This window comes from Anopheles arabiensis, chromosome 3, assembly GCF_016920715.1.
Source record: "Anopheles arabiensis isolate DONGOLA chromosome 3, AaraD3, whole genome shotgun sequence".
NCBI classification, from domain to species: domain Eukaryota; kingdom Metazoa; phylum Arthropoda; class Insecta; order Diptera; family Culicidae; genus Anopheles; species Anopheles arabiensis.
In genome coordinates, this window is record NC_053518.1 from 46324918 (window position 1) to 46349741 (window position 24824).

General features: G+C 49.5%; 1 protein-coding gene across 1 annotated transcript in view; it reads left to right on the top strand.

Moving 5' to 3' along the window:
- Window positions 1-24824, top strand: part of LOC120904491 — a 136832-nt gene that overhangs the window by 97875 nt on the left and 14133 nt on the right. Inside the window, 46 exon segments of the mRNA XM_040314501.1 lie at window positions 19-345; window positions 515-832; window positions 1012-1335; window positions 1967-2287; window positions 2405-2719; window positions 2813-3136; window positions 3246-3569; window positions 3658-3972; window positions 4079-4399; window positions 4853-5182; window positions 5292-5603; window positions 5827-6150; window positions 6322-7278; window positions 7379-8344; window positions 9131-9451; window positions 9698-10009; window positions 10094-10426; window positions 10492-11103; window positions 11192-11790; window positions 11792-11843; window positions 12090-12401; window positions 12486-12818; window positions 12885-13496; window positions 13585-14183; window positions 14185-14236; window positions 14483-14794; window positions 14879-15211; window positions 15277-15888; window positions 15977-16575; window positions 16577-16628; window positions 16875-17186; window positions 17271-17603; window positions 17670-18281; window positions 18370-18968; window positions 18970-19021; window positions 19268-19579; window positions 19664-19996; window positions 20063-20674; window positions 20763-21361; window positions 21363-21414; window positions 21661-21972; window positions 22057-22389; window positions 22456-23067; window positions 23156-23806; window positions 24053-24364; window positions 24449-24781. Coding sequence (XP_040170435.1) covers window positions 19-345; window positions 515-832; window positions 1012-1335; window positions 1967-2287; window positions 2405-2719; window positions 2813-3136; window positions 3246-3569; window positions 3658-3972; window positions 4079-4399; window positions 4853-5182; window positions 5292-5603; window positions 5827-6150; window positions 6322-7278; window positions 7379-8344; window positions 9131-9451; window positions 9698-10009; window positions 10094-10426; window positions 10492-11103; window positions 11192-11790; window positions 11792-11843; window positions 12090-12401; window positions 12486-12818; window positions 12885-13496; window positions 13585-14183; window positions 14185-14236; window positions 14483-14794; window positions 14879-15211; window positions 15277-15888; window positions 15977-16575; window positions 16577-16628; window positions 16875-17186; window positions 17271-17603; window positions 17670-18281; window positions 18370-18968; window positions 18970-19021; window positions 19268-19579; window positions 19664-19996; window positions 20063-20674; window positions 20763-21361; window positions 21363-21414; window positions 21661-21972; window positions 22057-22389; window positions 22456-23067; window positions 23156-23806; window positions 24053-24364; window positions 24449-24781 — 18192 coding nt within the window.

Below are 24824 nucleotides of genomic sequence, written 5' to 3' on the forward strand. Positions count from 1 at the left end.
GTTATACATTTTTCGTAGCTATTAAACGGGACGAAATAATTGACCCATGCAATCCGTCCCCTTGCGGTTCGAACGCGATCTGCAAGGATCGAAACGGTGCTGGTTCTTGTAAATGCATGCCCAATTATTTCGGTGATCCATACGTCAACTGCCGACCGGAATGTGTTCAAAGTTCGGAATGTCCGTCTACCAAGGCATGCGTCAACATGCGCTGCATTGACCCATGCCTTGGCACGTGCGGGCTTAACAGTGAATGTCGTGTACATAACCATTCGCCGTACTGTAGCTGTAGTCCTGATTATACGGGCAATCCATCACAGGCTTGCCGTCCTATCGTGGTAGAAAGTAAGATACGTTCTGTAGAACCTGTCCTATCACTCTCTCTCTTTCTCTCTCGGTAAATGGAACCATTTGTACTAACGTGTATTATACACACCTCCTGTCTCGTATTCTTCTCTTCCATCTTTTGCACGAACCGGTATGGTTTCGCACCTTCTTTCATCTGTAATATTAGATCTCCCTGCCCGTCATCCGATAGACCCCTGTTCACCATCTCCATGTGGTCCGTACAGCATATGTAGGGTGCTGGACGGTCATCCGGTTTGCTCATGCCAAATCAGTTGTTCAGGCGTTCCACCCAATTGTCGTCCAGAATGTCTCATAAACGCAGAGTGCCCTCGCGACAGAACTTGTATCAATCAACGATGCATCGATCCGTGCCCGGGTACGTGCGGAATGAACGCGCGATGCCGCGTGGTAAATCACAATCCAATTTGCAGCTGTAACGCTGGATTTATCGGTGATCCATTTGTGCAGTGCTCACCGGAGCCAAGTAAGATATTGCCAATGACCACCACGCAAGCTACTTGCCTAGCATTAAACCCTGTTGCTTTTCGCTTAGTGCAATTGCTGCTTTCTTCCCTCGTGGAATGTGATTTTCTGATTGTTCAACATTGTTTTCCCGTTTTCTTCAACTCCAACTCCTCATCACTGTGCTTATGGTCGATACAGCACAACCGATATTGGAGGAAGAGTACAGGAATCCGTGTCAACCCTCACCGTGTGGAGTGAACTCCGTGTGCAAAGTACACAACAATCGAGCTGTGTGCTCGTGTCTGCCCAACTACGTGGGTCGTCCGCCAAGCTGTAGACCCGAATGTGCGGTAGACTCGGAATGTCCAATGAATTTGGCTTGCATTAATGAAAAGTGCCGCAATCCTTGTCTTGGATCGTGTGGAGTTAATACCGAATGCGCTGTAGTAGCTCACAAACCTTTGTGCAGTTGCACAGCAGGCTACAGTGGAGATCCTTTTGCTGGATGCAGCATTATTCCGAGTAAGCCATCTACAGCTGCAGTATACAAATTTGCTTGACACAAACAGCGCTCAATCGAAATGAAAATAACAACTGCTTTAAAGGCTTAATAAGCTAATCAAAGTTGATGTAATATGCATACAAATTGAATATGCTTAAGCTCCTTACTTATGGAGTTAACATTTAACTTTTTTATTGGCAATACGGATAAAACCCAACACAATTTCACTTCAATTGCACTACACTCAAACGCGCACACTGGTATACACTATCGTTTGATGAAACTTCATTCAGAGGCTTTTAACAGAAGTTCAATCACTACACACTACTGGCAGCTTTATTGGAGGATTATCTTTTTCGCAAATATAACACAAGCTAATATATTGTTCCAAATTAATTCGAGGGAAGTTTGAACAAAACAATACGGTCCCTACACAGCAACAATAAGTAACAAATAACAACACACTGTATTAGCAGTATTGCAAAACAACTGCTCAAAACGGCAAACGATTAGATTAGAACAAATAAAACAATTATGCATTTGCAGCTTTGATAAATGAAGCCCATTACAGAACTTGTGCTTCAAGTTTTTAATGGTTTTGTAACATTAACTTTAACAAATTCTCTCTCACCTATTTCATTCGATTTACAGTCGTACAACAAGAAACTCCTATGCCATGTAATCCGAGCCCATGCGGAGCAAATGCTATCTGCAAGGAGCGAAATGGTGCGGGATCATGCACTTGTGCGCCGGAATATTTCGGCGATCCATACGTTGGGTGTCGCCCCGAGTGTGTAATGAACAGCGACTGTCCTAGAACACGAGCATGTATAAATAACAAATGTCAAGATCCGTGCCCAGGAACGTGCGGAGTAAATGCCGAGTGTCATGTTGTGAATCACGCTCCAAGTTGCGTTTGCTTGACAGGATTTATAGGGAACCCGTTCACGGAGTGTAGACCTCAGCCGGAAAGTAAGATATCGTTCGCAACCATGAAATTGTTTCATAAACAACCGTGTTTGGAACACGTTTTAACCTTTTTGGTAATTTTTTCCCTCATTTAAACCATTATTCGAATGCTTCGCGCAGTTCGAGATGAGCCTGTAGTTCAACCATGTCAACCGTCACCATGCGGCCCGAACAGCGTGTGTCGCGTGCTGAACAATCATGCCGTATGCACATGCAAGCAGAATTATATTGGTTCACCACCCAACTGTCGTCCAGAGTGTGTGGTCAGCTCGGAGTGTCCGCTAGACAAATCATGCGTTAAGACCAAGTGTGTGGATCCTTGTCCAGGCACATGCGGTTTCAATGCACGATGCCAAGTAGTGAACCACAATCCTATCTGCAGCTGCAAGGCTGGCTTTACAGGAGATCCATTCGTACGGTGTATACCGGAAGAACGTAAGAATTGTTTACCTCGTGTTGCTACGTGTATTTCACAGAATCAATACAATACTCCCTTTCTCTCATCGAACGCTTTTTTTCAACGCGTAGGTCGTCCTATCGTACAGGAAACCCCTACCGATCCTTGCATTCCGTCTCCCTGTGGACCAAATTCTCAATGCAAGGCCGTTGGTCATACGGCGGCCTGTTCTTGTCTGCCAAATTATATCGGACGCGCACCGAACTGTCGCCCCGAGTGTACTTCCAACTCTCAGTGTACGCCGATGAAGGCGTGCATCAATGAACGCTGTGGTGACCCTTGTCCTGGATCTTGTGGCTCGAATGCGCTCTGCTCAGTCCAAAACCATCAGCCCAACTGTCGTTGCATTGAAGGATACGAAGGCGATCCATATACCTCGTGTAACCCTGTAATAAGTAAGAATTACCTTTGCAAAACCCGTACCTTAGAGTGAGGGCCACCATTCTGACTGTATTTTTTTCTCTCTCCTTTTTGGGATGAATTCTAACGTTAACGCAACTCTAGTACACCGTGAACCAGAAATAGTAGATCCCTGCAATCCATCCCCGTGTGGCATAAACGCGGAATGTAATGTACGCAACAACGCAGGTTCCTGCACTTGTGTGAAGGATTACTACGGTGATCCGTATCACGAGTGCCGTCCTGAGTGTATGCTCAGCTCGGACTGTCCGAATACTCGGGCATGTTTGAACAACAAATGCGTCGATCCGTGCCCGGGCATGTGTGGTCTGAACGCGGAATGCTTCGTCATGAACCATTCGCCTTCTTGCTCTTGCCTGCCGGGCTACACTGGAAACCCATCACAAGCATGTCGCGAGATACCGAAACGTAGGTGTTTTTTTTATACTTGCTGCTAGAGAGCCAAGGTCTTTAATGTTCACTATCATTTGTTCCTCCCTCCTCTTCGGCACTATAGAAATCGAACACACTCCTATCGATCCATGTCGTCCATCGCCCTGTGGCCCGTACAGCCAGTGCCGCAATGTGAACGAACATGCCGTCTGTTCGTGTCAGGCCAATTACATTGGTTCGCCACCGGCTTGCCGTCCAGAATGTACTGTTAGCTCTGAATGTGCAATGGATAAGGCTTGTATCAAGCAGTCGTGCTTGGATCCGTGTCCTGGTACGTGCGGTTTTAACGCTCGTTGTACGGTGATCAATCACAATCCGATCTGTAGCTGTCCCTCCGGCTTTACCGGCGATCCATTCGAACGATGTGTGCCAGAAGAAAGTAAGCTTTCCCCCTGTTTTGCTATACACCGCATCGAAATGCGCAAATTTTGCCACGGTCAATAATTTTCGCTCGTCCTTTCGTCCATCCGCTGCTCCGTTTCTAGAACAAGTGGTTCAAGCTGAACCTACGAACCCCTGCCTTCCATCGCCGTGCGGACCAAATTCACAGTGCCGAGCTGTCGGAAACGTGCCGGCTTGCTCGTGCTTGCCCAACTATGTTGGTCGAGCTCCGAACTGCCGGCCCGAATGTACGATCAATGCGGAATGCTCTGGTAATCTTGCCTGCGTCAATGAAAAGTGCGCCGACCCATGCCCGGGATCGTGCGGCCCTAATGCTGTTTGTCGCGTGATTGAACATTCGCCTTCCTGCTCCTGCCAAACCGGATATACGGGAGATCCTTTCTCCGGCTGTACAGTCATTCCTTGTAAGATTTCTTTTCACTTTCCTACTATCTTCTACTGCTTCTTTCCATGCACTGTGTGTGAAGTATTGTGAAAGCATAATACAAACCTTCATATGACAGGACACTGAATTATACTTTCACGATTCTCATGCCCTCCCTATATCTATGTACAAATTGTTTGCATGAGTATATGTAACAAAAAAAAATGGCTCGCGGTTTTTGCGAAGCTGTACCAGATACACAAGACATATCAAGCAGAATCAGCCATCGCAAAAATCACATACTTATGAGCCTGTACATAAATGTATGTATTGTAAACATTAGTTGCTTAGAATAGTTTTAATTTGTGTGAGTGAATTTATGTGTGTGTGAGTGTGTGTGTGTGTGTGTATGGTATTTATGTGTATTATAATATGTACAATCTATTTTTATGGTGTGGAACAATCTTCTATGTATATACCTTTCTTCTTGTAGTAACACCTGTTCGCGAAGAATCTAGAAACCCATGCAACCCTTCGCCCTGTGGATCGAACGCGGTATGCAAGGAACGGAACGGTGCAGGATCATGTACATGTCTGCCGGATTACTTTGGCGATCCGTACAGTGGCTGTCGGCCGGAGTGTGTTACCAACAGCGACTGCCCACGTGTGAGGGCTTGCGTGAATAATAAGTGCGCTGACCCTTGCCCGGGTGTTTGCGGTATTGACGCAGAATGTTATGTAGTCAATCACTCGCCAAGTTGTGCTTGCCGACCAGGCTATACCGGTGATCCGTTCACGCAATGTCGTCCACCAGAGCAACCTAGTAAGACCATTCGTTGAGCTTTTCACTCGTTAGGGTGTTGCTTTTATTTCCTTGCAGAGTTTCTTACCACTGAAATCCATATGTTTTGTCCATTTTGCCATTATTTTAGAACAAAATGAACCGATCAATCCATGCACTCCGTCTCCATGTGGTCCTAATAGTATCTGCCGCGAATCGAATGGGCATGCCGTTTGCACGTGCCAGGCCAGTTTTATCGGAACGCCACCAAACTGCCGACCGGAATGTATCGTCAGCTCGGAGTGCGCTCTTGATAAAGCTTGCATTGGCCAAAAGTGTAACGATCCATGTCCTGGTACTTGCGGCCAGAATGCACGTTGCCAAGTGGTTAATCATAACCCAATCTGTAGCTGTTCACTTGGCTTCACCGGAGATCCGTTTGTTCGATGCGTACCAGTTGAAAGTAAGCATCCTGAACCATATCGACAGAATGCTAGCATTCTGGAACGATATAGATGTGATTGTACCAATCAACTTCATGCACAACTGTTCTTTTCTTTCCTGTACAAACTTTCTTTTCCCAATGCTTTTTTGCTCTTCGCTCTTTTCATCTGTTTATCTTGCTTTGTCGCTTTCTTGCTCTCTACTCTTATCGCCTTACTCTTCAACCAATGGCCGCGCTGTAGAAGATCCGGTCGTACAAGATCCCGTAGATCCATGCGTTCCATCACCTTGTGGGCCAAACTCCGTCTGCCGAGCTATTGGGTCGACACCTGCATGTTCTTGTTTGCCAAACTACATCGGCCGAGCGCCAAACTGCCGTCCAGAGTGCATGCTCAATGCCGAATGTCCAGCCACGTTGGCATGTGTAAACGAACGATGTACTAACCCTTGTGTAGGATCTTGTGGTATTAACGCACGGTGTACAGTAGTGAAACACAATCCGATCTGCGAGTGTGAGGCTGGATTTACCGGAGATCCGTTCTCTGTCTGTACAGAAATTATTCCCAGTAAGCATTATTCACTTGTAAAACATTTGCAGATGTTTTTTTTCTCAAATAATACATTCATCGAAAAACTTACTCGTTGGATGCACGTTTGATCGTCCACCAACTATGATTTTCGCAAAACATCAAGGAATTAAATAATAATTTTTCTCTTTGTTAATTTTACCTCACCAGTACGTGACGTGGAACCGGTCAATCCATGCAATCCATCGCCATGCGGTGCCAATGCAGTATGTAAAGAAAGAAATGGAGCCGGATCGTGTACTTGTATGCCAGAATATTTCGGTGACCCATACACAGGATGCCGTCCGGAATGTGTACAGAACACAGACTGCGAAAAGTCGAAGGCATGCATGAACAACAAATGCCGCGATCCGTGTCCAGGTGTTTGCGGATTGAATGCTGAATGTGTCGTTCAAAACCACAGTCCCGTGTGCTTCTGCTTAGAAGGATACACAGGTGATCCGGCCAGTACCTGTACTTTGGCTGAGATTGTAACCGAGCGACCCAAGACTCCTGGATGCCAACCATCACCGTGCGGACCGAACAGTCAATGTCGAGAAATCAATGGACATCCAGTGTGCTCCTGCTTGGCGGGTTACATTGGAACGCCACCGATGTGTCGTCCGGAATGCGTCGTCAGTTCGGAGTGTAGTCAGGATCGCGCCTGCGTAAACAAGAAATGTGTAGATCCATGTCCAGGAACGTGTGGTGCCGAGGCACGGTGTCAAGTTGTTAATCACAATCCAATATGTAGCTGCCCTCCCGGGTTTACTGGAGATCCTTTCGTGCAGTGCGCAAAGAAAGAAGAACAGAAGGACATTACACCTGTAAATCCTTGTGTGCCTTCGCCATGCGGGCCTAATTCAAACTGTCGAACTGTTGGCAGTCAGCCTGCCTGTTCATGCGCCGCCAACTATATTGGACGACCGCCGAACTGTCGACCGGAGTGCACCAGGGACGCCGAATGTCCAAGTAATTTGGCATGTCAGAACGAAAAATGCGTGGATCCTTGCGCGGCTGGTTGTGGATTGAATGCAGTTTGCCGAGTCATCAACCATAAGCCAGTTTGTACATGTGACGAAGGTTTCGAAGGAAATCCGCTAGAACAATGTAGTCGCATTCTGCCGCGTAAGTATTCCAAAGTATTACATACACAATCAAATAATTAATGAACGTTACTAATACTAATGAATTATTTATTATCTATTGAATATATTTTCCAATACAGCTACAACAGAGAGGCTAACACCTTGTACTCCTTCACCATGTGGACCTAACGCTGAATGCCGCGAACGGAACAATGCTGGAGCATGTTATTGTTTAACAGGCTATGAAGGCAATCCGTATGATGTCTTTTCGGGTTGTCGTCGTGAATGTGACGTGAATGCTGATTGTCCAGACAAACTAGCATGCGTACAGTATAAATGTGTCGATCCATGTCCAGGTGTTTGTGGTGCTCAAGCATTGTGTGAAATTCAAAATCATGTACCAACATGCATTTGTCCCGAAGGTACAGTCGGAGATCCTTTCGTACAGTGCAACCTACGGATGGCAGATCCGGTTACACCTGCAGCACCTGTGTGTGACAAGTATACATGCGGTCCAAATAGCATTTGCCGTATACAAAATGGTGTTGCTGTTTGTAAATGTCAGCCAGATATGGTTGGTAGCCCACCAAACTGTCGACCAGAATGCCAGCAAAATAGTGACTGTGAGGCCAACCGGGCTTGCGTTAATTTGAAGTGCATAGATCCATGCCCCGGTTCGTGCGGACAAAATGCCAACTGTAACATCATCAACCATAATCCAATATGTAGCTGTGCTCCTGGATTCACCGGTGATCCATTCACTCGATGTTACAAAGAAATTGTAACTACCTCAACAACAGAGGCTCCAAGAGCATTGTGCACACCATCGCCATGTGGACCGAATGCTGAATGTAAAGTTATCGGCGACCGAGAGGCGTGTTCCTGTTTACCAGGTTATATAGGAGCACCGCCAAGCTGTAGGCCAGAGTGTATTTTAAGCACGGAATGTGCTGATAACCAAGCATGCATCAGGCAAAAGTGTGAGGATCCTTGTCCGGGATCTTGTGGTCTGAATGCAAAATGTTCTGTATCGCGACATACGCCAAGCTGCAGTTGTGATGCTGGATTTACTGGAGATCCATTTACAGGCTGTCAAGCGATAATTGGTGAGTACTTAAACATTTTTAATATACTGCTTTCACACTCTGTTATGCATATTATCACATATAGCTTGTATTTATAGTATTGATATATTTATAAATGTTCAGGCATCGTTTCTGTCTCTGAACACAGTTGCATAACATTCTCTGATATATTGATCACGGTTGACTGTGTTAAGATCAAACAATGTATCGCTCGTTGGTAAATATAGAATCTAAATTTTGCATAAATCTGACATTAAATTTTGCAAATCTTGACATATAGTTACTAATAGGCAGTCATCAACTATTTTCACATCTCGAGATTTAAAATATCTGAAATTTGAATATCTATAAAATCTATGTAAAAAAACTGATGTCAACATTTTTGTCTTACTGTACTGTAATGGAACTGTGTGAAGAAAGCAGAAAAAAACCTATAAGTTAAGCACATAAATGCAAGCAAAGTTAAGCACATAAATAAGAGATTTTGAGGAATGAATATGATAAAGCTTGGGACAATGGTTTGAGGAAAAGCTTCAAGCTTCCGCTTTTTTAAAGAGAATTCACAAAGGTAAGTTATTGAATTCTCCAACTATACCCACGCATGCAGCACCCCAAAAACTAAATTTACCACAAAAATATGCAAAATAAAACACACGCTACGCTAAGGTATACACTTGCTTTCAAATCACAAAAAAGTGCAAAGCTGCTTGGAGCTTTCCGGGATGTAGAAAAAATCTTCACATGAACTTATAAAATAAGGGAAAGGTCACAAAACTACAACGAAATGTATGGTTTCCAAACTTACAGAGGATGTCCCAGTATTGAACCCTTGTAATCCTAGCCCATGCGGAGCCAACGCTCAATGTAGGGAACAAAACGGTGCTGGAGCATGCACATGTATTGAGGATCATTTTGGAAACCCTTACGAAGGATGCCGTCCAGAGTGTGTGCTCAATTCGGACTGCCCGTCGAACAGGGCTTGCGTTAGGAACAAATGTCAAGACCCTTGTCCAGGAACCTGTGGTCAGAATGCTGACTGCCAGGTCGTCAATCACCTGCCCTCTTGTACCTGTTTCCCCGGATACGAAGGAGATCCGTTCCGATATTGTAACATTCAACAAAGAGAACGTAAGGAACCCTTAGCCCACTTCTTCGCCTGTTGCGTGCTTATGACCTTGCTTCACTCGACCAAGCTTAGTTCGACAATCATAGATCTCCGCTGACCCGCCCTGTTCTTGGACAACCTCGACAAAACACACGAAATACGAACGATCGACCTTGCCGCTCCCTTTCCCCATGCATTGCTTTTCGCTGTATCTGTTGTTTGCGAAGCTTTGTTCAATCATACATTGTGTCTTCCCTCCCTCACTACAGCGGTACAAGAGTATGTCAATCCTTGCCAACCGAGTCCCTGTGGTCCCAACAGTCAATGCCGAGAGGTTAACGGACAGGCCGTTTGCTCGTGTCTGCCCACTTATGTTGGTTCTCCTCCGGGATGTCGCCCAGAGTGTGTAGTGAGCACGGAATGCGCCTTAAATAAGGCTTGTGTCAACCAGAAGTGCGTTGATCCGTGCCCTGGAACGTGCGGAACCAATGCTAGGTGCAACGTCAATAACCACAGCCCCATTTGCTCATGTCAATCAGGATTCACTGGTGACCCGTTCACGAGATGCTACCCCATACCACGTAAGATCCGCTCCTTTCGTTACACCCACGACGTATTCCTTGCCATCTCCAACCCTATGGTATCGTTGTTCTTTTCTACAACAGCTCCGGTACAAGATACTCCGATCGTTGTAAGGAACCCGTGCGTTCCTTCTCCGTGCGGTCCAAACTCACAGTGCCGTGATGTAAACGGCTCTCCTTCGTGTTCATGTCTGATCAACTACATTGGATCTCCGCCTAATTGTCGCCCAGAGTGTACAATTAACGCGGAATGTCCAAGCAATCAGGCGTGCATGAACGAGAAGTGTCGGGACCCTTGTCCGGGATCGTGTGGCATCAATGCAAGATGCAATGTGATCAACCATACTCCCATTTGTACATGCGAGGAGGGATACACTGGAGATCCTTTCACAAGCTGTCGACCCATGCCACCACCACGTAAGAAACTCTCCCCAATCTTTGGCTTCCAGATCTCTTCATAACGAATCCCCTTCATTCAACAGCGCCTGAGCCCGTCAATGATGATCCGTGCAATCCTTCGCCCTGCGGGGCTAATGCGCAATGCCAGAACGGTATTTGCACATGTTTGCCAGAGTACCAGGGCGATCCGTACCGAGGCTGCAGGCCAGAGTGCGTCTTGAACTCGGACTGCGCTCGGGATAGGGCCTGTATTCGTAGCAAATGTGTAGATCCTTGTCCGGGCACGTGCGGTCAAGATGCACTGTGCGAGGTGATCAATCACATTCCGATGTGCCGTTGTCCGGATGGAAAGGCCGGAAATGCATTCGTGCAGTGTCGACCGCAGCAAGCACCGGTTGTGACGAACCCATGCAGTCCATCGCCTTGCGGTCCTAATAGCCAGTGTCGCGAAATCAATGGACAAGCCGTCTGCTCTTGTGTTCCGGGATACATTGGAAGCCCTCCGACGTGTCGTCCGGAGTGTGTTGTGAGCGCTGAATGTCCTCAGAATCAAGCGTGTACCAACCAGAAATGTAGGGATCCATGCCCTGGAACATGTGGAGTAGGGGCCAGGTGCTCGGTTGTGAATCACAATCCAATTTGCAGCTGTCCAGAAAGATACACAGGCGATCCGTTCGTACGCTGTCAGCCCATGAGTATGTTTCATTCCCATTTAGTTCCTCAGTCGTTTAGAATCCAGATCGCTTACGATCACCATCTCTTGTCATCTTTGATCCCTTTCAGTCGAGCCTCCAGTACAAATGACCCCCAGCAACCCTTGCCAACCGTCTCCTTGCGGACCAAATGCACAGTGCCGTGCAGTGGGTGATTCGCCATCTTGCACTTGCATAGAGGGTATGATAGGTGCACCACCCAATTGCCGCCCGGAATGCATCAGCAACTCCGATTGCTCAAACAATTTAGCATGCATACGACAAAAGTGCCAAGATCCTTGTCCTGGCGCATGTGGAGCTAACGCGGAATGTAGGGTTGTCAGCCATACTCCGATGTGCATTTGTGCCGTTGGATATACTGGCGATCCTTTCACTCAGTGCGTACCTTTCCAACAAGATACGCCCAAGGACCAGACGACGCCTTGCCTCCCCAACCCATGCGGAGCCAACGCTCAATGTAGGGAACAAAACGGTGCTGGAGCATGCACATGTATTGAGGATCATTTTGGAAACCCTTACGAAGGATGCCGTCCAGAGTGTGTGCTCAATTCGGACTGCCCGTCGAACAGGGCTTGCGTTAGGAACAAATGTCAAGACCCTTGCCCAGGAACCTGTGGTCAGAATGCTGACTGCCAGGTCGTCAGTCACCTGCCCTCTTGTACCTGTTTCCCCCGGATACGAAGGAGATCCGTTCCGATATTGTAACATTCAACAAAGAGAACGTAAGGAACCCTTTGCCCACTTCTTCGCCTGTTGCGTGCTTATGACCTTGCTTCACTCGACCAAGCTTAGTTCGACAATCATAGATCTCCGCTGACCCGCCCTGTTCTTGGACAACCTCGACAAAACACACGAAATACGAACGATCGACCTTGCCGCTCCCTTTCCCCATGCATTGCTTTTCGCTGTATCTGTTGTTTGCGAAGCTTTGTTCAATCATACATTGTGTCTTCCCTCCCTCACTGCAGCGGTACAAGAGTATGTCAATCCTTGCCAACCGAGTCCCTGTGGTCCCAACAGTCAATGCCGAGAGGTTAACGGACAGGCCGTTTGCTCGTGTCTGCCCACTTATGTTGGTTCTCCTCCGGGATGTCGCCCAGAGTGTGTAGTGAGCACGGAATGCGCCTTAAATAAGGCTTGTGTCAACCAGAAGTGCGTTGATCCGTGCCCTGGAACGTGCGGAACCAATGCTAGGTGCAACGTCAATAACCACAGCCCCATTTGCTCATGTCAATCAGGATTCACTGGTGACCCGTTCACGAGATGCTACCCCATACCACGTAAGATCCTCTCCTTTCGTTACACCCACGACGTATTCCTTGCCATCTCCAACCCTATGGTATCGTTGTTCTTTTCTACAACAGCTCCGGTACAAGATACTCCGATCGTTGTAAGGAACCCGTGCGTTCCTTCTCCGTGCGGTCCAAACTCACAGTGCCGTGATGTAAACGGCTCTCCTTCGTGTTCATGTCTGATCAACTACATTGGATCTCCGCCTAATTGTCGCCCAGAGTGTACAATTAACGCGGAATGTCCAAGCAATCAGGCGTGCATGAACGAGAAGTGTCGGGACCCTTGTCCGGGATCGTGTGGCATCAATGCAAGATGCAATGTGATCAACCATACTCCCATTTGTACATGCGAGGAGGGATACACTGGAGATCCTTTCACAAGCTGTCGACCCATGCCACCACCACGTAAGAAACTCTCCCCCAATCTTTGGCTTCCAGATCTCTTCATAACGAATCCCCTTCATTCAACAGCGCCTGAGCCCGTCAATGATGATCCGTGCAATCCTTCGCCCTGCGGGGCTAATGCGCAATGCCAGAACGGTATTTGTACATGTTTGCCAGAGTACCAGGGCGATCCGTACCGAGGCTGCAGGCCAGAGTGCGTCTTGAACTCGGACTGCGCTCGGGATAGGGCCTGTATTCGTAGCAAATGTGTAGATCCTTGTCCGGGCACGTGCGGTCAAGATGCACTGTGCGAGGTTATCAATCACATTCCGATGTGCCGTTGTCCGGATGGAATGGCCGGAAATGCATTCGTGCAGTGTCGACCGCAGCAAGCACCGATTGTGACGAACCCATGCAGTCCATCGCCTTGCGGTCCTAATAGCCAGTGTCGCGAAATCAATGGACAAGCCGTCTGCTCTTGTGTTCCGGGATACATTGGAAGCCCTCCGACGTGTCGTCCGGAGTGTGTTGTGAGCGCTGAATGTCCTCAGAATCAAGCGTGTACCAACCAGAAATGTAGGGATCCATGCCCTGGAACATGTGGAGTAGGGGCCAGGTGCTCGGTTGTGAATCACAATCCAATTTGCAGCTGTCCAGAAAGATACACAGGCGATCCGTTCGTACGCTGTCAGCCCATGAGTATGTTTCATTCCCATTTAGTTCCTCAGTCGTTTAGAATCCAGATCGCTTACGATCACCATCTCTTGTCATCTTTGATCCCTTTCAGTCGAGCCTCCAGTACAAATGACCCCCAGCAACCCTTGCCAACCGTCTCCTTGCGGACCAAATGCACAGTGCCGCGCAGTGGGTGATTCGCCATCTTGCACTTGCATAGAGGGTATGATAGGCGCACCACCCAATTGCCGCCCGGAATGCATCAGCAACTCCGATTGCTCAAACAATTTAGCATGCATACGACAAAAGTGTCAAGATCCTTGTCCTGGCGCGTGTGGAGCCAACGCGGAATGTAGGGTTGTCAGCCATACTCCGATGTGCATTTGTGCCGTTGGATATACTGGCGATCCTTTCACTCAGTGCGTACCTTTCCAACAAGATACGCCCAAGGACCAGACGACGCCTTGCCTCCCCAACCCATGCGGAGCCAACGCTCAATGTAGGGAACAAAACGGTGCTGGAGCATGCACATGTATTGAGGATCATTTTGGAAACCCTTACGAAGGATGCCGTCCAGAGTGTGTGCTCAATTCGGACTGCCCGTCGAACAGGGCTTGCGTTAGGAACAAATGTCAAGACCCTTGCCCAGGAACCTGTGGTCAGAATGCTGACTGCCAGGTCGTCAATCACCTGCCCTCTTGTACCTGTTTCCCCCGGATACGAAGGAGATCCGTTCCGATATTGTAACATTCAACAAAGAGAACGTAAGGAACCCTTTGCCCACTTCTTCGCCTGTTGCGTGCTTATGACCTTGCTTCACTCGACCAAGCTTAGTTCGACAATCATAGATCTGCGCTGACCCGCCCTGTTCTTGGACAACCTCGACAAAACACACGAAATACGAACGATCGACCTTGCCGCTCCCTTTCCCCATGCATTGCTTTTCGCTGTATCTGTTGTTTGCGAAGCTTTGTTCAATCATACATTGTGTCTTCCCTCCCTCACTGCAGCGGTACAAGAGTATGTCAATCCTTGCCAACCGAGTCCCTGTGGTCCCAACAGTCAATGCCGAGAGGTTAACGGACAGGCCGTTTGCTCGTGTCTGCCCACTTATGTTGGTTCTCCTCCGGGATGTCGCCCAGAGTGTGTGGTGAGCTCGGAATGCGCCCTGGATAAGGCTTGTGTCAACCAGAAGTGCGTTGATCCGTGCCCTGGAACGTGCGGAACCAATGCTAGGTGCAACGTCAATAACCACAGCCCCATTTGCTCATGTCAATCAGGATTCACTGGTGACCCGTTCACGAGATGCTACCCCATACCACGTAAGATCCTCTCCTTTCGTTACACCCACGACGTATTCCTTGCCATCTCCAACCCTATGGTATCGTTGTTCTTTTCTACAACAGCTCCGGTACAAGATACTCCGATCGTTGTAAGGAACCCGTGCGTTCCTTCTCCGTGCGGTCCAAACTCACAGTGCCGTGATGTAAACGGCTCTCCTTCGTGTTCATGTCTGATCAACTACATTGGATCTCCGCCTAATTGTCGCCCAGAGTGTACAATTAACGCGGAATGTCCAAGCAATCAGGCGTGCATGAACGAGAAGTGTCGGGACCCTTGTCCGGGATCGTGTGGCATCAATGCAAGATGCAATGTGATCAACCATACTCCCATTTGTACATGCGAGGAGGGATACACTGGAGATCCTTTCACAAGCTGTCGACCCATGCCACCACCACGTAAGAAACTCTCCCCAATCTTTGGCTTCCAGATCTCTACATAGCGAATCCCCTTCATTCAACAGCGCCTGAGCCCGTCAATGATGATCCGTGCAATCCTTCGCCCTGCGGGGCTAATGCGCAATGCCAGAACGGTATTTGCACATGTTTGCCAGAGTACCAGGGCGATCCGTACCGAGGCTGCAGGCCAGAGTGCGTCTTGAACTCGGACTGCGCTCGGGATAGGGCCTGTATTCGTAGCAAATGTGTAGATCCTTGTCCGGGCACGTGCGGTCAAGATGCACTGTGCGAGGTGATCAATCACATTCCGATGTGCCGTTGTCCGGATGGAATGGCCGGAAATGCATTCGTGCAGTGTCGACCGCAGCAAGCACCGGTTGTGACGAACCCATGCAGTCCATCGCCTTGCGGTCCTAATAGCCAGTGTCGCGAAATCAATGGACAAGCCGTCTGCTCTTGTGTTCCGGGATACATTGGAAGCCCTCCGACGTGTCGTCCGGAGTGTGTTGTGAGCGCTGAATGTCCTCAGAATCAAGCGTGTACCAACCAGAAATGTAGGGATCCATGCCCTGGAACATGTGGAGTAGGGGCCAGGTGCTCGGTTGTGAATCACAATCCAATTTGCAGCTGTCCAGAAAGATACACAGGCGATCCGTTCGTACGCTGTCAGCCCATGAGTATGTTTCATTCCCATTTAGTTCCTCAGTCGTTTAGAATCCAGATCGCTTACGATCACCATCTCTTGTCATCTTTGATCCCTTTCAGTCGAGCCTCCAGTACAAATGACCCCCAGCAACCCTTGCCAACCGTCTCCTTGCGGACCAAATGCACAGTGCCGCGCAGTGGGTGATTCGCCATCTTGCACTTGCATAGAGGGTATGATAGGCGCACCACCCAATTGCCGCCCGGAATGCATCAGCAACTCCGATTGCTCAAACAATTTAGCATGCATACGACAAAAGTGTCAAGATCCTTGTCCTGGCGCGTGTGGAGCCAACGCGGAATGTAGGGTTGTCAGCCATACTCCGATGTGCATTTGTGCCGTTGGATATACTGGCGATCCTTTCACTCAGTGCGTACCTTTCCAACAAGATACGCCCAAGGACCAGACGACGCCTTGCCTCCCCAACCCATGCGGAGCCAACGCTCAATGTAGGGAACAAAACGGTGCTGGAGCATGCACATGTATTGAGGATCATTTTGGAAACCCTTACGAAGGATGCCGTCCAGAGTGTGTGCTCAATTCGGACTGCCCGTCGAACAGGGCTTGCGTTAGGAACAAATGTCAAGACCCTTGCCCAGGAACCTGTGGTCAGAATGCTGACTGCCAGGTCGTCAATCACCTGCCCTCTTGTACCTGTTTCCCCCGGATACGAAGGAGATCCGTTCCGATATTGTAACATTCAACAAAGAGAACGTAAGGAACCCTTTGCCCACTTCTTCGCCTGTTGCGTGCTTATGACCTTGCTTCACTCGACCAAGCTTAGTTCGACAATCATAGATCTCCGCTGACCCGCCCTGTTCTTGGACAACCTCGACAAAACACACGAAATACGAACGATCGACCTTGCCGCTCCCTTTCCCCATGCATTGCTTTTCGCTGTATCTGTTGTTTGCGAAGCTTTGTTCAATCATACATTGTGTCTTCCCTCCCTCACTACAGCGGTACAAGAGTATGTCAATCCTTGCCAACCGAGTCCCTGTGGTCCCAACAGTCAATGCCGAGAGGTTAACGGACAGGCCGTTTGCTCGTGTCTGCCCACTTATGTTGGTTCTCCTCCGGGATGTCGCCCAGAGTGTGTGGTGAGCTCGGAATGCGCCCTGGATAAGGCTTGTGTCAACCAGAAGTGCGTTGATCCGTGCCCTGGAACGTGCGGAACCAATGCTAGGTGCAACGTCAATAACCACAGCCCCATTTGCTCATGTCAATCAGGATTCACTGGTGACCCGTTCACGAGATGCTACCCCATACCACGTAAGATCCTCTCCTTTCGTTACACCCACGACGTATTCCTTGCCATCTCCAACCCTATGGTATCGTTGTTCTTTTCTACAACAGCTCCGGTACAAGATACTCCGATCGTTGTAAGGAACCCGTGCGTTCCTTCTCCGTGCGGTCCAAACTCACAGTGCCGTGATGTAAACGGCTCTCCTTCGTGTTCATGTCTGATCAACTACATTGGATCTCCGCCTAATTGTCGCCCAGAGTGTACAATTAACGCGGAATGTCCAAGCAATCAGGCGTGCATGAACGAGAAGTGTCGGGACCCTTGTCCGGGATCGTGTGGCATCAATGCAAGATGCAATGTGATCAACCATACTCCCATTTGTACATGCGAGGAGGGATACACTGGAGATCCTTTCACAAGCTGTCGACCCATGCCACCACCACGTAAGAAACTCTCCCCCAATCTTTGGCTTCCAGATCTCTTCATAACGAATCCCCTTCATTCAACAGCGCCTGAGCCCGTCAATGATGATCCGTGCAGTCCTTCGCCCTGCGGGGCTAATGCGCAATGCCAGAACGGTATTTGCACATGTTTTCCAGAGTACCAGGGCGATCCGTACCGAGGCTGCAGGCCAGAGTGCGTCTTGAACTCGGACTGCGCTCGGGATAGGGCCTGTATTCGTAGCAAATGTGTAGATCCTTGTCCGGGCACGTGCGGTCAAGATGCACTGTGCGAGGTGATCAATCACATTCCGATGTGCCGTTGTCCGGATGGAATGGCCGGAAATGCATTCGTGCAGTGTCGACCGCAGCAAGCACCGGTTGTGACGAACCCATGCAGTCCATCGCCTTGCGGTCCTAATAGCCAGTGTCGCGAAATCAATGGACAAGCCGTCTGCTCTTGTGTTCCGGGATACATTGGAAGCCCTCCGACGTGTCGTCCGGAGTGTGTTGTGAGCGCTGAATGTCCTCAGAATCAAGCGTGTACCAACCAGAAATGTAGGGATCCATGCCCTGGAACATGTGGAGTAGGGGCCAGGTGCTCGGTTGTGAATCACAATCCAATTTGCAGCTGTCCAGAAAGATACACAGGCGATCCGTTCGTACGCTGTCAGCCCATGAGTATGTTTCATTCCCATTTAGTTCCTCAGTCGTTTAGAATCCAGATCGCTTACGATCACCATCTCTTGTCATCTTTGATCCCTTTCAGTCGAGCCTCCAGTACAAATGACCCCCAGCAACCCTTGCCAACCGTCTCCTTGCGGACCAAATGCACAGTGCCGCGCAGTGGGTGATTCGCCATCTTGCACTTGCATAGAGGGTATGATAGGCGCACCACCCAATTGCCGCCCGGAATGCATCAGCAACTCCGATTGCTCAAACAATTTAGCATGCATACGACAAAAGTGTCAAGATCCTTGTCCTGGCGCGTGTGGAGCCAACGCGGAATGTAGGGTTGTCAGCCATACTCCGATGTGCATTTGTGCCGTTGGATATACTGGCGATCCTTTCACTCAGTGCGTACCTTTCCAACAAGATACGCCCAAGGACCAGACGACGCCTTGCCTCCCCAACCCATGCGGAGCCAACGCTCAATGTAGGGAACAAAACGGTGCTGGAGCATGCACATGTATTGAGGATCATTTTGGAAACCCTTACGAAGGATGCCGTCCAGAGTGTGTGCTCAATTCGGACTGCCCGTCGAACAGGGCTTGCGTTAGGAACAAATGTCAAGACCCTTGCCCAGGAACCTGTGGTCAGAATGCTGACTGCCAGGTCGTCAATCACCTGCCCTCTTGTACCTGTTTCCCCCGGATACGAAGGAGATCCGTTCCGATATTGTAACATTCAACAAAGAGAACGTAAGGAACCCTTTGCCCACTTCTTCGCCTGTTGCGTGCTTATGACCTTGCTTCACTCGACCAAGCTTAGTTCGACAATCATAGATCTCCGCTGACCCGCCCTGTTCTTGGACAACCTCGACAAAACACACGAAATACGAACGATCGACCTTGCCGCTCCCTTTCCCCATGCATTGCTTTTCGCTGTATCTGTTGTTTGCGAAGCTTTGTTCAATCATACATTGTGTCTTCCCTCCCTCACTACAGCGGTACAAGAGTATGTCAATCCTTGCCAACCGAGTCCCTGTGGTCCCAACAGTCAATGCCGAGAGGTTAACGGACAGGCCGTTTGCTCGTGTCTGCCCACTTATGTTGGTTCTCCTCCGGGATGTCGCCCAGAGTGTGTGGTGAGCTCGGAATGCGCCCTGGATAAGGCTTGTGTCAACCAGAAGTGCGTTGATCCGTGCCCTGGAACGTGCGGAACCAATGCTAGGTGCAACGTCAATAACCACAGCCCCATTTGCTCATGTCAATCAGGATTCACTGGTGACCCGTTCACGAGATGCTACCCCATACCACGTAAGATCCTCTCCTTTCGTTACACCCACGACGTATTCCTTGCCATCTCCAACCCTATGGTATCGTTGTTCTTTTCTACAACAGCTCCGGTACAAGATACTCCGATCGTTGTAAGGAACCCGTGCGTTCCTTCTCCGTGCGGTCCAAACTCACAGTGCCGTGATGTAAACGGCTCTCCTTCGTGTTCATGTCTGATCAACTACATTGGATCTCCGCCTAATTGTCGCCCAGAGTGTACAATTAACGCGGAATGTCCAAGCAATCAGGCGTGCATGAACGAGAAGTGTCGGGACCCTTGTCCGGGATCGTGTGGCATCAATGCAAGATGCAATGTGATCAACCATACTCCCATTTGTACATGCGAGGAGGGATACACTGGAGATCCTTTCACAAGCTGTCGACCCATGCCACCACCACGTAAGAAACTCTCCCCCAATCTTTGGCTTCCAGATCTCTTCATAACGAATCCCCTTCATTCAACAGCGCCTGAGCCCGTCAATGATGATCCGTGCAATCCTTCGCCCTGCGGGGCTAATGCGCAATGCCAGAACGGTATTTGCACATGTTTGCCAGAGTACCAGGGCGATCCGTACCGAGGCTGCAGGCCAGAGTGCGTCTTGAACTCGGACTGCGCTCGGGATAGGGCCTGTATTCGTAGCAAATGTGTAGATCCTTGTCCGGGCACGTGCGGTCAAGATGCACTGTGCGAGGTGATCAATCACATTCCGATGTGCCGTTGTCCGGATGGAATGGCCGGAAATGCATTCGTGCAGTGTCGACCGCAGCAAGCACCGGTTGTGACGAACCCATGCAGTCCATCGCCTTGCGGTCCTAATAGCCAGTGTCGCGAAATCAATGGACAAGCCGTCTGCTCTTGTGTTCCGGGATACATTGGAAGCCCTCCGACGTGTCGTCCGGAGTGTGTTGTGAGCGCTGAATGTCCTCAGAATCAAGCGTGTACCAACCAGAAATGTAGGGATCCATGCCCTGGAACATGTGGAGTAGGGGCCAGGTGCTCGGTTGTGAATCACAATCCAATTTGCAGCTGTCCAGAAAGATACACAGGCGATCCGTTCGTACGCTGTCAGCCCATGAGTATGTTTCATTCCCATTTAGTTCCTCAGTCGTTTAGAATCCAGATCGCTTACGATCACCATCTCTTGTCATCTTTGATCCCTTTCAGTCGAGCCTCCAGTACAAATGACCCCCAGCAACCCTTGCCAACCGTCTCCTTGCGGACCAAATGCACAGTGCCGCGCAGTGGGTGATTCGCCATCTTGCACTTGCATAGAGGGTATGATAGGCGCACCACCCAATTGCCGCCCGGAATGCATCAGCAACTCCGATTGCTCAAACAATTTAGCATGCATACGACAAAAGTGTCAAGATCCTTGTCCTGGCGCGTGTGGAGCCAACGCGGAATGTAGGGTTGTCAGCCATACTCCGATGTGCATTTGTGCCGTTGGATATACTGGCGATCCTTTCACTCAGTGCGTACCTTTCCAACAAGATACGCCCAAGGACCAGACGACGCCTTGCCTCCCCAACCCATGCGGAGCCAACGCTCAATGTAGGGAACAAAACGGTGCTGGAGCATGCACATGTATTGAGGATCATTTTGGAAACCCTTACGAAGGATGCCGTCCAGAGTGTGTGCTCAATTCGGACTGCCCGTCGAACAGGGCTTGCGTTAGGAACAAATGTCAAGACCCTTGCCCAGGAACCTGTGGTCAGAATGCTGACTGCCAGGTCGTCAATCACCTGCCCTCTTGTACCTGTTTCCCCCGGATACGAAGGAGATCCGTTCCGATATTGTAACATTCAACAAAGAGAACGTAAGGAACCCTTTGCCCACTTCTTCGCCTGTTGCGTGCTTATGACCTTGCTTCACTCGACCAAGCTTAGTTCGACAATCATAGATCTGCGCTGACCCGCCCTGTTCTTGGACAACCTCGACAAAACACACGAAATACGAACGATCGACCTTGCCGCTCCCTTTCCCCATGCATTGCTTTTCGCTGTATCTGTTGTTTGCGAAGCTTTGTTCAATCATACATTGTGTCTTCCCTCCCTCACTGCAGCGGTACAAGAGTATGTCAATCCTTGCCAACCGAGTCCCTGTGGTCCCAACAGTCAATGCCGAGAGGTTAACGGACAGGCCGTTTGCTCGTGTCTGCCCACTTATGTTGGTTCTCCTCCGGGATGTCGCCCAGAGTGTGTGGTGAGCTCGGAATGCGCCCTGGATAAGGCTTGTGTCAACCAGAAGTGCGTTGATCCGTGCCCTGGAACGTGCGGAACCAATGCTAGGTGCAACGTCAATAACCACAGCCCCATTTGCTCATGTCAATCAGGATTCACTGGTGACCCGTTCACGAGATGCTACCCCATACCACGTAAGATCCTCTCCTTTCGTTACACCCACGACGTATTCCTTGCCATCTCCAACCCTATGGTATCGTTGTTCTTTTCTACAACAGCTCCGGTACAAGATACTCCGATCGTTGTAAGGAACCCGTGCGTTCCTTCTCCGTGCGGTCCAAACTCACAGTGCCGTGATGTAAACGGCTCTCCTTCGTGTTCATGTCTGATCAACTACATTGGATCTCCGCCTAATTGTCGCCCAGAGTGTACAATTAACGCGGAATGTCCAAGCAATCAGGCGTGCATGAACGAGAAGTGTCGGGACCCTTGTCCGGGATCGTGTGGCATCAATGCAAGATGCAATGTGATCAACCATACTCCCATTTGTACATGCGAGGAGGGATACACTGGAGATCCTTTCACAAGCTGTCGACCCATGCCACCACCACGTAAGAAACTCTCCCCCAATCTTTGGCTTCCAGATCTCTTCATAACGAATCCCCTTCATTCAACAGCGCCTGAGCCCGTCAATGATGATCCGTGCAATCCTTCGCCCTGCGGGGCTAATGCGCAATGCCAGAACGGTATTTGCACATGTTTGCCAGAGTACCAGGGCGATCCGTACCGAGGCTGCAGGCCAGAGTGCGTCTTGAACTCGGACTGCGCTCGGGATAGGGCCTGTATTCGTAGCAAATGTGTAGATCCTTGTCCGGGCACGTGCGGTCAAGATGCACTGTGCGAGGTTATCAATCACATTCCGATGTGCCGTTGTCCGGATGGAATGGCCGGAAATGCATTCGTGCAGTGTCGACCGCAGCAAGCACCGGTTGTGACGAACCCATGCAGTCCATCGCCTTGCGGTCCTAATAGCCAGTGTCGCGAAATCAATGGACAAGCCGTCTGCTCTTGTGTTCCGGGATACATTGGAAGCCCTCCGACGTGTCGTCCGGAGTGTGTTGTGAGCGCTGAATGTCCTCAGAATCAAGCGTGTACCAACCAGAAATGTAGGGATCCATGCCCTGGAACATGTGGAGTAGGGGCCAGGTGCTCGGTTGTGAATCACAATCCAATTTGCAGCTGTCCAGAAAGATACACAGGCGATCCGTTCGTACGCTGTCAGCCCATGAGTATGTTTCATTCCCATTTAGTTCCTCAGTCGTTTAGAATCCAGATCGCTTACGATCACCATCTCTTGTCATCTTTGATCCCTTTCAGTCGAGCCTCCAGTACAAATGACCCCCAGCAACCCTTGCCAACCGTCTCCTTGCGGACCAAATGCACAGTGCCGCGCAGTGGGTGATTCGCCATCTTGCACTTGCATAGAGGGTATGATAGGCGCATCACCCAATTGCCGCCCGGAATGCATCAGCAACTCCGATTGCTCAAACAATTTAGCATGCATACGACAAAAGTGTCAAGATCCTTGTCCTGGCGCGTGTGGAGCCAACGCGGAATGTAGGGTTGTCAGCCATACTCCGATGTGCATTTGTGCCGTTGGATATACTGGCGATCCTTTCACTCAGTGCGTACCTTTCCAACAAGATACGCCCAAGGACCAGACGACGCCTTGCCTCCCCAACCCATGCGGAGCCAACGCTCAATGTAGGGAACAAAACGGTGCTGGAGCATGCACATGTATTGAGGATCATTTTGGAAACCCTTACGAAGGATGCCGTCCAGAGTGTGTGCTCAATTCGGACTGCCCGTCGAACAGGGCTTGCGTTAGGAACAAATGTCAAGACCCTTGCCCAGGAACCTGTGGTCAGAATGCTGACTGCCAGGTCGTCAATCACCTGCCCTCTTGTACCTGTTTCCCCGGATACGAAGGAGATCCGTTCCGATATTGTAACATTCAACAAAGAGAACGTAAGGAACCCTTTGCCCACTTCTTCGCCTGTTGCGTGCTTATGACCTTGCTTCACTCGACCAAGCTTAGTTCGACAATCATAGATCTCCGCTGACCCGCCCTGTTCTTGGACAACCTCGACAAAACACACGAAATACGAACGATCGACCTTGCCGCTCCCTTTCCCCATGCATTGCTTTTCGCTGTATCTGTTGTTTGCGAAGCTTTGTTCAATCATAAATTGTGTCTTCCCTCCCTCACTGCAGCGGTACAAGAGTATGTCAATCCTTGCCAACCGAGTCCCTGTGGTCCCAACAGTCAATGCCGAGAGGTTAACGGACAGGCCGTTTGCTCGTGTCTGCCCACTTATGTTGGTTCTCCTCCGGGATGTCGCCCAGAGTGTGTGGTGAGCTCGGAATGCGCCCTGGATAAGGCTTGTGTCAACCAGAAGTGCGTTGATCCGTGCCCTGGAACGTGCGGAACCAATGCTAGGTGCAACGTCAATAACCACAGCCCCATTTGCTCATGTCAATCAGGATTCACTGGTGACCCGTTCACGAGATGCTACCCCATACCACGTAAGATCCTCTCCTTTCGTTACACCCACGACGTATTCCTTGCCATCTCCAACCCTATGGTATCGTTGTTCTTTTCTACAACAGCTCCGGTACAAGATACTCCGATCGTTTTAAGGAACCCGTGCGTTCCTTCTCCGTGCGGTCCAAACTCACAGTGCCGTGATGTAAACGGCTCTCCTTCGTGTTCATGTCTGATCAACTACATTGGATCTCCGCCTAATTGTCGCCCAGAGTGTACAATTAACGCGGAATGTCCAAGCAATCAGGCGTGCATGAACGAGAAGTGTCGGGACCCTTGTCCGGGATCGTGTGGCATCAATGCAAGATGCAATGTGATCAACCATACTCCCATTTGTACATGCGAGGAGGGATACACTGGAGATCCTTTCACAAGCTGTCGACCCATGCCACCACCACGTAAGAAACTCTCCCCCAATCTTTGGCTTCCAGATCTCTTCAT